The sequence below is a fragment of the Enhydra lutris genome, unplaced genomic scaffold, assembly GCF_002288905.1.
Source record: "Enhydra lutris kenyoni isolate GAN:26980312 unplaced genomic scaffold, ASM228890v2 scaffoldscaffold47, whole genome shotgun sequence".
Taxonomy (NCBI): domain Eukaryota; kingdom Metazoa; phylum Chordata; class Mammalia; order Carnivora; family Mustelidae; genus Enhydra; species Enhydra lutris.
In genome coordinates, this window is record NW_019154131.1 from 10,600,036 (window position 1) to 10,612,621 (window position 12,586).

At 40.9% G+C, this 12,586-nt stretch overlaps 1 protein-coding gene across 1 annotated transcript in view; it reads right to left on the reverse strand.

Annotated features, from left to right (window-relative positions):
• Positions 1-12,586, reverse strand: part of LOC111156596 (tetratricopeptide repeat domain 39B) — a 126,384-nt gene that overhangs the window by 39,033 nt on the left and 74,765 nt on the right. Inside the window, exons 4-8 of the mRNA XM_022517584.1 lie at positions 11,414-11,524; positions 8,320-8,451; positions 7,212-7,288; positions 3,071-3,138; positions 61-125 (exon numbers count right to left, since the gene is read on the reverse strand). Coding sequence (XP_022373292.1) covers positions 61-125; positions 3,071-3,138; positions 7,212-7,288; positions 8,320-8,451; positions 11,414-11,524 — 453 coding nt within the window. The remainder of the gene's footprint in view (positions 1-60; positions 126-3,070; positions 3,139-7,211; positions 7,289-8,319; positions 8,452-11,413; positions 11,525-12,586) is intronic.

Genomic DNA, 12,586 nt, shown 5'->3' on the forward strand with positions numbered 1-12,586 from the left:
GTCAAATAAATAAGTTAAGAAAAAAAACTTTAAGAAAAGACATCTTAATATTTAACTTACTTGTATATTTGGTAGCTTGTCCTAATTTTGAGTCCACCTTTGATGAAGTTGATCATATTTTCATCCTGAAAACAATTCAGTTAAATAATCAGATCATTTAGCAAAAGATTCTTACATGTTACTGTTATATATTTGTGTAATTAGAACAAAACACTATCTTTTGAAGACATAATTTTTAAATTAAAACATTCTTCTTGTTTTACATTTGCAACGTTCTTTTGCAATTTTCCTTCCAACTTAGATGGCAATAAAAAGAACATATTTTAAGCATTACTTCAAGCAAGTAATTAAGGAAGTAATCCTTACCACTTAGTGGCCAAATATGGTAGTCCAAATCTACTGTGATAAACATCATCTAATGCAGAATTTTCTTCTGGGTTCAACGGAATCCAATATGGGTGATTTAAGGATATTCTCTAAGGACAAACTTTCCAGTCCATCACACTTCAGGACATGGGCTGATGGTTCTTCTTTTGCACAGTACTTTAGCATTCAGTCTATTTAACACCGTAAATGTCACTTACATAACATTTCTAGAACAAAAATTATTGATCTGGATTCTAAACTGATTGTCACCAATACACAGTTTTGTTTTGGAGAAAAAAAAGTCATTTCACTTTTCTTTGCCTATGGTCATCAACCATAAAGTGGAGGCAGAGGGCCTAAATGAATATCATTTTCAGGGTCAGCATTCTAGGATTCCAAGAGAATTGTTTAATAAATTATATCAAAACCTGCTTAAAAGAAGTTAATCTAACAGTGCTAATGGAGACAGCCCCATATTTCACACTTCTGAGGAGAGTATTTTTCTAGTCTATTGATAATGGAGAGAAACTCTGGTATTTATTTCCTGTGGCATCCTTCTAAAGAAGAGGAAAATTTGTTTTAGCTTACAATTTTCATTAATTATTAAATCTTTAACATTTAAATTATTCTAAGAATCAATAAATGCAAAATTCACTATGCAACTTAAATGTTTATCTTCTTATTTTAAGGAATCTTATGATTACACAAGTTCCAAGATAGGCCAGGAAAGAACTTCCTAAGTCACATTAAAATCTGCCTCAAATAATAATATTTCATTTCATGATTCACCGAATATTTACTGAATGCCTATTTTATACCAGGCATCTGAATGAAACATCAGACAAAAGCAGTACAAGGTGCTAAGGGCTGGAATCATGCACACAGATGGAGATATGCACAGGATGTCAGGAGAGCGCAGAGCAGGGGCGGAGGTAGCATGGAGAGGTCCATAGAAGCTTCCTGGGAGCATTGAGGCTTAAGGCACAGAAAATAACTAGGAAGTGGCCAGATTAAGGAAGGCAAAGCAGATGCGGACCTTGGGAGCCAGGGAAAACTCAAGCAGCAGGAAAGGCAAGGAAGCATTAACGATCATGGTGTGCTTGGCCACCTGGGCTTACAGAAGTCAGCGCTGCCACAGAAGCTTCTACAGAGACAGAACGAAGGAAGAAAGCTACCGCTACCCATGCCACTCAGGTACGCAACACACCTGTCAGTAGCATCTGAGGACATGGGTAAGAGGGGAGGAGGGAGTGTGGGCGAAGACATCAGTTTAGTTTGAAAAAGCCTTCCCCCGCCTCCTTGCTGATATTCTGATATGGAACCACTGCCATAGTCCCTGAGAGCAACTCAATGCTATAGCACAGCAATGACATGGTGACAGTCTCATCTCTGAGAAGGCACTCAGCAGCACAACGGACAACGAGCAGGAGGTTAAGAGAAATTAGAGCCAGAGGGTCACTAGGTTGCTGCACCGTGTAGAGAAGAGCTGATGAACACCCCACTAGAACACCCGAGAAGGAAGAGGAAGAGATGACCCCGCTAAATCTTCACAAGGTCAAAGAAACAGGAGCATTAAACTGGATATGGAGGCATGAGGAAGAGGGAGGAGTCTTGGCTATCTCCCAGATGTTTAATTGCAAGTCCCCACAATATAAAATATGCCTTCAAATCCCAGATTTGATTGTCATAGCCCCATTTGGAAAACACATCAGAAAAACTGGGGGGGCCTCTGTGACTAGCATTATGTTTACCGAGGCATTAAGAATGTGGTTTTCAACCAGACTTCATAATACATAGGGTTTAAGGAAACAGGGTCATAGACCAGATTGGTTCAATTTTACCAAACCAGAATCCAACCTAAGAAGTCCATTTCTAGGAAAAAAAAAAAAAAAGAAAAGAAAAGAAAAAAGAACAGCAACTCTCGATACAATGTAAAACATTGCAATTGAGGAAGAGCTCCAATTTTACAATTGCATTTCTGCCCCCTTACAATCTTGACCCCACCTCTACCCCCAGTGTATCCATCACCACCACCCATGGGGCCTTGATGTTAAAATCCATGTTTCTTAGAGGCGCTGGAAGATTCAATGTTAGACAAGGCACTGGTTGTAACAGCTAGAGGTCAAATTAAAATGTCCCTTAAAGAAAGGTATTCATGGTTTGGTTTAGTGACTTTTTAAAACTGCTCTTCCAAAGGAAGAAATAAAAGCAAGAAAGGGGCATGAGAGTAGAAGGAGGGGAGAAAATAAAATCGGAAGTATGGATGAAAAGCCTGGTGCTCCAAGCATGCATGCCTGAGCTTTGCTGAAGCATCTGGTGAAAGAAGGGAAGGGGCAAGGATGAAGACGCCTCTTTTGCCCAGGGCCTATAGCCTTCTACCATTAGCAAATGCAAAGAGGGATAATCTCACACCTCTCATACAGAGAAGCATCCAGAAATTCCGTGCAGTAGTTGCAAAACAGTCCCTTTACAAGGCAGTGGTTCCCAATAGACTGAAACTCGAAACAGACTCCAAGTGCATTTGAGTAGGAACAAAGCTCCCTGGGGTCATTTTTCAGTCCAAGTTTATCAGAACAACAAGTATCTTCCATTACAAGTCGAAGTCAAAAGAACTGAAGCACGGACATCGAATGAGCCCCATTTTTCCTATGTAGTACTGGCAGGCTTCCCCGGCGTTACTGATTCGAAGCCAAACATTTATTACCTGCACAAACGTGAGTGCTGCTTTCTGTAGGAGACACTCGGCATAACAGATTTCGGCATGCATTTCCTCTATTAAAAACAAATAAAATGACATTAAGGAAAATCCTATGTCCACAGTAATTGCTCTGAGATGTTCAGGAAAGACTTGCAGCTCCATGAACCCAAGAGAGAAATCTAGGTTGCTTTGGTACTTCCATAAAAGCAGAACGATGACCTCGGTTCTCAGTCCCTCGGCAAGATTTTCCTAGAATGTGTAAAAGGATTTAAGGAAGTCATCTTTGGTCCCACTCAAATATAACTGCAAAAAGTCAGGGGCTTGGCGCCAGAGACCCAAACTCAGCTCACAAGAAGAAACCAAAATTTAAAAGCACTTTTAAAAAATCACTCTTTAACTTAATAGTAACACAGAAGTTTAACCCAGTTAGATAGATTGAAAAAAACTATCTTAAATTTATGAATTCTAGCTTCAAAATATGCAGGTATGATAATCATGGCAATGACTAGACACACCATTAACTTAAAGAGAAAGAGGCAGTACTCTGGAGTTCTGTGAACAAGTATGGACCAGCACCCCCAAGTCATGACTCCTCACACACCGAAGACATGATCTAAAAAGAGCTCACACTAGCACAATTCCAGGCTATTTTGATCGCTGAGCTATCTAGTGCAGGAACGAGGCACTCACAAAAGGGACTCTGTAAAGCTATGTATATCCCAGGGACATATGGAATGCCCCAAAACACATGGCCGGGCTTCCCAAACAATACCTTACACTTGCAGAGACTGGGGTGGGAGGGAAATCTTTGCATTTTTGCATAAACAAAATCAGCAGATTCCTGTTTTATCCATGGGATGCAAACTGGCATTTTATTTAAATAAATGAGCTTGGGGGATTTAACAGCCCGGGTTGGGGGAAAGGTTCTGCCGTGTCATGGGTATCCACCTCTCTGCAGCCGGCCACCTCGTTCATAAAGTCTAGCTGGTAACGTCTTCACTTCACAGCTAAAGAATCAAACGAGGAGCTGGGCAGAGCTCACTATGGAGAGTAAGCCCTCAGTTTTTGTAACTACTTTCTCAGAGACTACTGCCCTTGGTCCACGTTGGGCTTTTTCATAAAAGCTCAGAAAGCAGGACATTTTTTTTTTTTAAGATTTTATTTATTCATTTGACAGAGATCACAAGTAGGCAGAGAGGCAGGCAGAGAGAGAGGGGGAAACAGGCTCCTTGCCGAGCAGAGAACCCCATGCGGGGCTCGATCCCAGGACCCCGAGATCATGACCTGAGCTGAAGGCAGAGGCTTTAAACCACTGAGCCACCCAGGCGCCCCAAGCAGGACATTTTTATGTGATGTAAATAGCTGAAAAGTAGGGTACTTCCGTGTTTGTGCGATGCTGTTGGGTCAAAGTGGAGAAGTACTAGCACTCTGTTTCTTTCACTTACACACAGACCCCATCCCCTGTCCCTGCCACCCGACACATGACAGGCTGGTTCTCACAAACTGGGTGCAATCCCTACCATGCTCACAGGCCAAAGGTTGAACTGACAAAGAAGCAACCAGGCGGCAGAGATCCTTCAACAGCCCACCTACCGCTGGGGCCAACCTCACAGATGTAGGGCCTGTGCACGTTCTGGTGGCCATCACCAGCCAGGGGCTCGGTCCTTCAGAATGCCTCACCTCTACATGTGCCCCCACCCCCCAGTTTTCTCAGTGTTCGGGGGAATGAAAAGTGGAGGCTTCGATTTTTACAGAGCCACCTGAATTTCCTCTTCTTAGGTTCATTTGCAACAGAGTGGAAAGAGTTTTGGAATTGCTCACTTTGAAAGTCTGCTCAGTGACACAGATTGTGTGTGGGGGGGGAAGGTCGGGGGCCTCGTGTGATGAAGCACAGGTGTGTAAAGGGAGGAGTGTAAAATAAGTCTGGAAAGGTAAGTCGAGGCTCAACCATGTCAGAGACCGGTAACAACAGGTAACACTGAGTCCGTGCAGAGGTCTGAGCAGAACGACTGGCTGCGTCAGGGTGAAGTTAAAAATGGACAAACCGGGGCACCTGGGTGGCTCAGTGGGTTAAAGCCTCTGCCTTTGGCTCAGGTCATGATCCCAGGGTCCTGGGATCGAGCCCCGCATCGGGCTCTCTCTGCTCAGCAGGGAGCCTGCTTCCCCCTCTCTCTCTGCCTGCCTCTCTGCCTACTTGTGATCTCTGTCAAATCAATAAATAAAATCTTTAAAAAAAAAAATGGACAAACCTCAGAGCAGCCAAACCATGGGCCAAGAAGGCAGAGATAAAACGCAAGGAAATTTGAACTCTGTCTACCATATGTAAGTGTCCTTCCCGTTAAATCCCTTTCACATCCTAAGTACTGCATTTACATATCTGTTTTTAAAGGAAATTTGAAAACCATTCAGGGCAATATGCCAGCCCTGAGAGAAGAAAGGGTATGTTCATGTTAAACCCACGAAAAGTTTAATTAAATATACTGACTCCTGCAGACAACCAGCCACTCAAGGATGTAAATGAAAATTACCAAGAGGAAAAACAAATCACATACTAAAGCTACAATGTTGTGACATGCTCCCTTGAACACAAAGTCTGTTCGGGTTGTAGTGACAGCCAAACTCATTAGGAATAAAATGCAACTTAATTTATAAAAGTCACATTCCTTCACTCTGCTTGTTTATATTGGGCAGTTCCCCCATTCTCAAAATTAACCATTTGGCATTTATGAATAGGTACCTTACCAGAACATTTCTTAATTATATTTCCTTAGTCTATGGAAGGAAATAGCTTCACCCTGTGCTAAAATGTTAGCTAAACAAGCCTTTGGGTGTAAAAGTCTAAATAAACCTGTTTCTCAGACTATGCTATAGTCTCAAGCTAATTTACATTTATTATTTTCTAATTAAGACTATTTTTTAAAGCAGTTTTAGGTCTGCAGCAAAATTGAGGGGAAGGTACAGAAATTCCCCATGTATCCCTTGCCCCATGTGTGCTTAACCACCCCTGATGAATTGATGAACTTCCGTGGACACATCATGATCACCCAACATCTACAATTCACATTACAATTCCTTCTTGGTGACGTACATTCTATGGTTTGGACAAATGTATAAAGACATGTATCCATTATTATGATATCTTACAAAGTTTTTTCATTATCCAAAAAATCCCCCGTGCTCCACATACTCATCTGTACACCCCAACCGTGGGCAACCACTGATCTTGTCACAGTTTGACCCTTTCCAGAATGTCATACGCTTGGAATCCTATAGCCTGATGCCTTTTCAGATTGGTGTCTTTCACTTAGTAATATGCACTTAAGGTCACTCTGGATCTTTTCATGGATTGATGGTTCATTTCTTTTCAGTGCTGAATAATACTCCATTTGTCTGGATGGACCATAGTTCATTTATCCACTCACCTACTGAAGGAAATCTTGGTTGCTTACATGTTTTGGCAATTATAAATAAAAATGCTGTAAACATCCACATGCAGATATAAGTTTTCTGCTCCTTTGGGTAAATATTAAGGAGACTGATTGCTGGATTGTATAGTTTTGTAAGAAATTGCCAAACTGTCTCCCAACGTAGCTGTACCATTTTGCATTCCCACAAGCCATGGATAAGGGTTCCTTTCACTCTACATCTCTGACAGCATTTGGTGGTTGTGTTTCAGATTATGGAAGTTCTAATAGGGATATAGTAGTATCTCATTGTTTGTTTTCTTTTTTAATAAGTAGTAATAAGTAAATAAGTCCAGATTTTCTAAAGTGCCATGTAAAAAAAATTATAAAAAGATAGTAACACAGCACCATCTACTTTCAGGATGTCTCACATAGGAATGATTCAACATTTCCCTCATCCATATGTGAACATTTTGTTCCCTTTTCTACAAGCCTACCAGAGAAAGTGTGGGGTACAGTGGAAAGAACTGTGGCTTGCAGAAAGGCAGATCAACTTTGAACCCCACTCTGTTATGTGGGGAATCCTAATCCATTAACCCATTACCAGTGGGTGAGTATGATAGGAAAAGGAAAAAGATATTCCATGTCCTTTATATCCTACACTTGCATACTGAATTTTATAAGTATGATCATGTTTTAACTTTTCAAAGACAGGAAAAACTTAATCTTTAAACAGGTCTTACCTTCAGTCAGCTGCTCCAATGATCCTCTAGAAAGAAGACTTGAGAAAGATTCTACAACTGTGCATTTTTTCCTGTATCTGTGGAGAATAAGCAGAAGGGGAGATGGGAAAGAGAAAGAAAAAATGACAATAAATCAGGCCAGGCTCATTTTCCTTTGACATTCATTTTTGTCACAGTCACACTAAAGAGTTAGCAAGGAGAAACACTAAACCCTCAAGTCTATAGCACAGGGACCACTCTTTTCCACACTGCACACCCAGCACCCAGCACTGGGCAGGCATCCTGTGGGCACTCCACCCAGGTTTACTGGACACATGAGTGGACAAACCCACACAAAACAATGAATGCTAACCCTGCCAAGAACCTTCCCTGATCTGTTGGCCGAAATCAGTATTTCTGGGGGAAGAGGCATCTGCAGGTTAAGAATCACTTAGAGGGCAGTATTTGGAAACTCTCTTCATTTGTAGCATGGCAACATAATGACACAAGGACATAGTTTCATGTTAAACTTCACCAATGCCAGTTAACAGCTGCTGGTGGGGTCTTGCTATACACACAGAGCAAAGATTAAAATAAAACTGAAAATCCGTCTCATTTTCACCAACTGGAAGTGTCCAAATATGTCCTTTTAGACAAATAAAGCTCTCTCTTCTGAACAGGCAGCATCTCCTGCATAAAAGGACACACTGGCTTGGCAGGCAGTAGCTGAACTCATCCACTCCAGAGAGACCCCTTGAGAGATGTGTGCTGCTGACCCCACACATGTCTCCCTCAGTTTTTCTCTGTGGTTCAAGCTACCGGAGGAAGGAAGGGAGGAAAGAAGGAAAGAAGGAAAGAAAAGAACAGAAAGAAAGAAGGAAGGGGGGGAAAGGTGGAGGTATAGATGCCAAGTGGTTGGCCAAACAAGAATCTACTATAATTCTTAATAGGAAATGTTAACTCTATTACATGGAACTACATGAGGCCAGGAAGCTTTGGAGTACAAGTCCCTTACTACAATTGGGGAGAACTTCAAACAGAGGTCTCCATCAGCAAACCACAATCGCTTTGTCACACAGACATAAAGGTTTGTAGTTGTATCTCAAGTAGTTAATTACTCAGTTCGTACTTTTGGCAGGTTTGTAATGCGTCCTTCATGGCAGAGATGCCGTTCTGGATGTCCTGTTGCTCAAAGGTCATGACCGCCTGCAGCACCACAATAGTACTGTAGCCCAAAGCATGGTACATACTCTCCTTAGCCCTGGGGGCAAAACACAGGGAATTAATACATTCCAATTAGACTTAAAAACATGCAGGTCTTGTCTGATACTAATCAGAAGAAATCCTAATAAATGCATATCGTGACTTTGATAGTGGTAACTTTTACTCCTACACCATAATCACTGAAATAATACAGACTGAGAAAGGCATGTCCTAAAAAACTCAAATATCAAGGACTTTCCAAATTGAGCCTCCACAGGCTGCACAGAATGTTCCGGGTTGAAGCAGAAGCCGACAATTGTTTTTCTCTGTTTCAGCACAAGGGGGCAGCCTGCGGACTCTTTTCCTTGAAAACTTTTCAAAGCAAACCAGTTTTTCCCAGTTGAACACCAGGCAATATACTTACTATCTTCAGCTCTGATATAAGTACTAAAATAAAGGCCACTAGAAATGCATTTTGTGACAGGGAGATTCTGATACAGAATCCGGAGGCCAAAGGAAAGCAAGATTTTTGCAATAAATTAGGTCAGCCCCAATGGGTCCATGCAAAAGTATGTTTTAGACCTCATATCTAATCTAATCCCATTATCTACAATTCATGATTAAAGTTCTTGACAATTCCAATTACTAAATTATCTGTGAGAATTGCTTGGACTCTTAAGGGCACTGATCAGTCCTAATGGACCGCACATCCCAGACTTTCAGGCTGTGAAAACCTCACCATCTCTTTCTCAAAACTTCTCATTAGGTCAATTTGTTGTAAGATTTAAAATGGTAATGCACGATTCTGTTTTTAATCCAAATATAATGCACAATAGCCCACAGCTACGAAAAACAAATGCAAGACACATTATTCTTTTACCCTATGGAAATAGTCTAAACATCCTTTGGTAATTTGCAGTCTGTCCTGACTAGTGAGGTCACTGGCTGTCTGGGAAAAATCGCAAGGAGTTAGGAGCAGCGCAAAATTAATCATGTATTGTGGTTTTAAACCTCACATTTTATAACTTTTTTAAATCATTTTATTTTTTTTAAGATTTTACTTATTTGAGAAGGAGGGAATGAGAGAGAGAGAGAGCACAAGAAGGGAAGGTCAGAGGGAGAGACCGACTCCACATGGAGCAGGGAGCCTGATGTGGGACTCGATCCTCGGACTCCAGGATCGTGACCTGAGCCGAAGGCAGTCGCTTAACCAAATGAGCCACCCAGGTGCCCTTAAACCTCAAATTTTAAACCCAAAGTTCCAAGAGGAAACAGGAACTCACGTGGGAAAAACATATGTTTAACAACGAAATTTGCATAAAGATCAGAGAATATAAAACTTGACCAAATAAAATAATCACTTCTTTTCATTCTGTGTTATGACCAGCTGGGTGTCTGAGATGGAAAAAAGGAATCTTGTGTGAATAAAAAACAAAGGAGATAGGCAGGTAAGCTCAGAGAGGAGAGATAAAAAGAAAAAGGTAGGCAGGCCGAGAGAAGAAAACAGGGAAGTAGAGAGAAGAAAGAGAAGTCTGAGGACTGGGAAGGACAGAGGGAAACAAGGCAGAAGACAAGCAGGACAGACATGTGTTGAAAACACTGGGGGGCGCCTGGGTGGCTTAGTGGGTTAAGCCTCTGCCTTCAGCTCAGGTCATGATCTCAGCGTCCTGGGATCGAGCTCAGCAGTGAGCCCGCTTCCCCCTCTCTCTGCCTGCCTCTCTGCCTACTTGTGATCTCTCTCTCTGTCAAATAAATAAATAAAATCTTAAAAAAAACAAAAAACAGACAACACTGGGCAATGTCCTTCAGCTGTGGGCGATACCATCTATTTTATCATCTGTTCCTAAGGTCTGAAATACTCACAGCTCTTCTACATTGTAATAGAATTACCACAGCAGCATCTGAGGAGGTAATGTAATTTTTTTAATTGAAATGTGTAGCTGACATAGGATGGTATACTAGTTTCGGGTGTACGACATAGAGATTAGGCAATTCTATCATTATGCAGTGCTCACCACCACAAGTTAAGTAAGATTGAAAGTCTGTGATCAGAGTCACATTACCCTACTGACCAAAGAAATGAGATTCCCACTATTGTGCTCAAGTAACCCTCTAAAAAATTGTTAGGGTGCATGGGAGACTCAGTCAGTTAAGCGTCTGCCTTCAAATCAGGTCATAATCTCAGGGTCGTGGGATCGAGCCCCACATCTGGCTCCCTGCTCAGTGGAGAGTCTGCTTCTCCCTCTCCCTCTGCCTCTCCCCACCAACTCCTGCCCATGCTCTCTCTCTCTCTCAAATAAATAGAATCTTTAAAAAAGAATAATAAAAGAAAAAAGAAAAATGAATAAAAAATTGTGATACAAGATCTAAGCTTCATCCAAGCAAGTGACTATGTCTGAAGGCACAATGTAAGACTATTCCTGTCAAGCTCCGGGCACACTGCAAACATAGTCACATATGTCCACATGGGCTGTGGTCAAGGTGACACCTAGTATCAGGGTGAGCATGGGTGTTGCTGCCACATTTGAAAAACGAACAGTATTATTAACTGAAATTAAATCGCTTAACTTATTTATCACATAAATAGGGAGTCCCAAGAACTTTTTTTAATTATCTTAAATTTCTTCTTGAACATTTGAGATTAGCATATTCTAGTTCTTCCCATTCTATTTCAAAGGAAACTTTTTTTTAATATATAAGCTTTAAAGGCATATCCATAAAAACATTTCACTGAGGAAAGCAAAATGAAGCTCTATGAAACTATATACAGTGACAGTATTTCAACACATAAAGAAATAAAAATATGAGAGTCAGAAACATTCTACTGATTAAATTTGAAAAGACAGATTTCTTAACTGGATATTAAAACTGACAAATGGTAGAGGGTCTCCACCAAATTAGCTTAGAAATGTGCAGGTGGAAATGCAGATAAATTAACTGACAAGCATGACATGAAAGAAAGAATCATCAGAAACATTTGAAAAAAATATATTTTATCTGAAAGAAATAAAGTTAATTACCATGGTCGAAGCAATTCTAAGGCATCTGTAAATTTGTTACTTAGAAATAAGTTCAATGCCACTTCACATTCTTCTAGGCCACACTTGAGATCCACCTTGTTTGATGTTGACCTAAAGACCAAGGAAAAATACACAGAATGTCTACAGTTTTTACTATAAGCACATTGTCGCATGTGTGTGTGCATGGACGCTTTGAAGACGGAAGGCTGGAATTCTAACTCTACCACTGAGTAGCTATGTCTTTAACGTTCTGAAGCCTGACTCGCTCATCTGTAAAAATGGGAACACCACCACCACCTACTTTATGAAGCGGTTATGAGGGTGGAAGAAATTGACAAATAAGGCTCATAGCAGGCACAAAGACCACAAGCAGGGGAACTACCTTTACTCATAGGAGAGGGGAAAGTTATTGGGGTTTAGTTTGATCATGTAGGGGGAAAAACACGCTTTGGCAGAAAACTATGCATTATTGTCTAGACTGCAGAAGAGATCCCTTCGGATTGCTTTTTGATTCTAGGGATCTTGCAACTCTGTAAACTGTATTTTCTTTTTTAATTAGAGTATAGTGGACAAAAAATGCTTCCTTAGTTTCAGGTGTATGACTCATCTTCTCTTGCTATTCTTGCCACAAATGTAGCTACCATCTGTCATGGTACAATGTTAGTCTAATATCATGGACTGTTTCCCTATGCTGTGCCTTTTATTCCCACAACTTATTTATTCCCTAAGTGGAAGCCTGTATGTCCCACTCTCCTTCACCCATTTTGCCGACCCACCCACCCACCCCATCCCTCTAGCAACCATCAGTTTGTTTTCTACATTTATAGGTCTGATTCTGCATTTTGTTTATCCATTTGTTTTGTTTTTTAGATTCAACACATAAGTGTTGAATGTATTTGTCTTTCTCGGTCTGACTTATTTCACTTAACATCATATCCTCTAGGTCCATCTATGCTGTTGCAAATGGCAAGATCTCATCGTTTTTTATGGCGGAGTGATATTCCACTGTACACATACACCATATCTTCTTTATCCATTTATCTATGGTTGGACACTTGGGTGTCCAGATCTTCTGTATCTTGGCTTCCATATCTTGGTTATTGTAAAGAATGTGAATAACCATGGGGTGCACCATCTTTTTGAATCCTTTTCTTTTGGTAAATACCTAGCAAT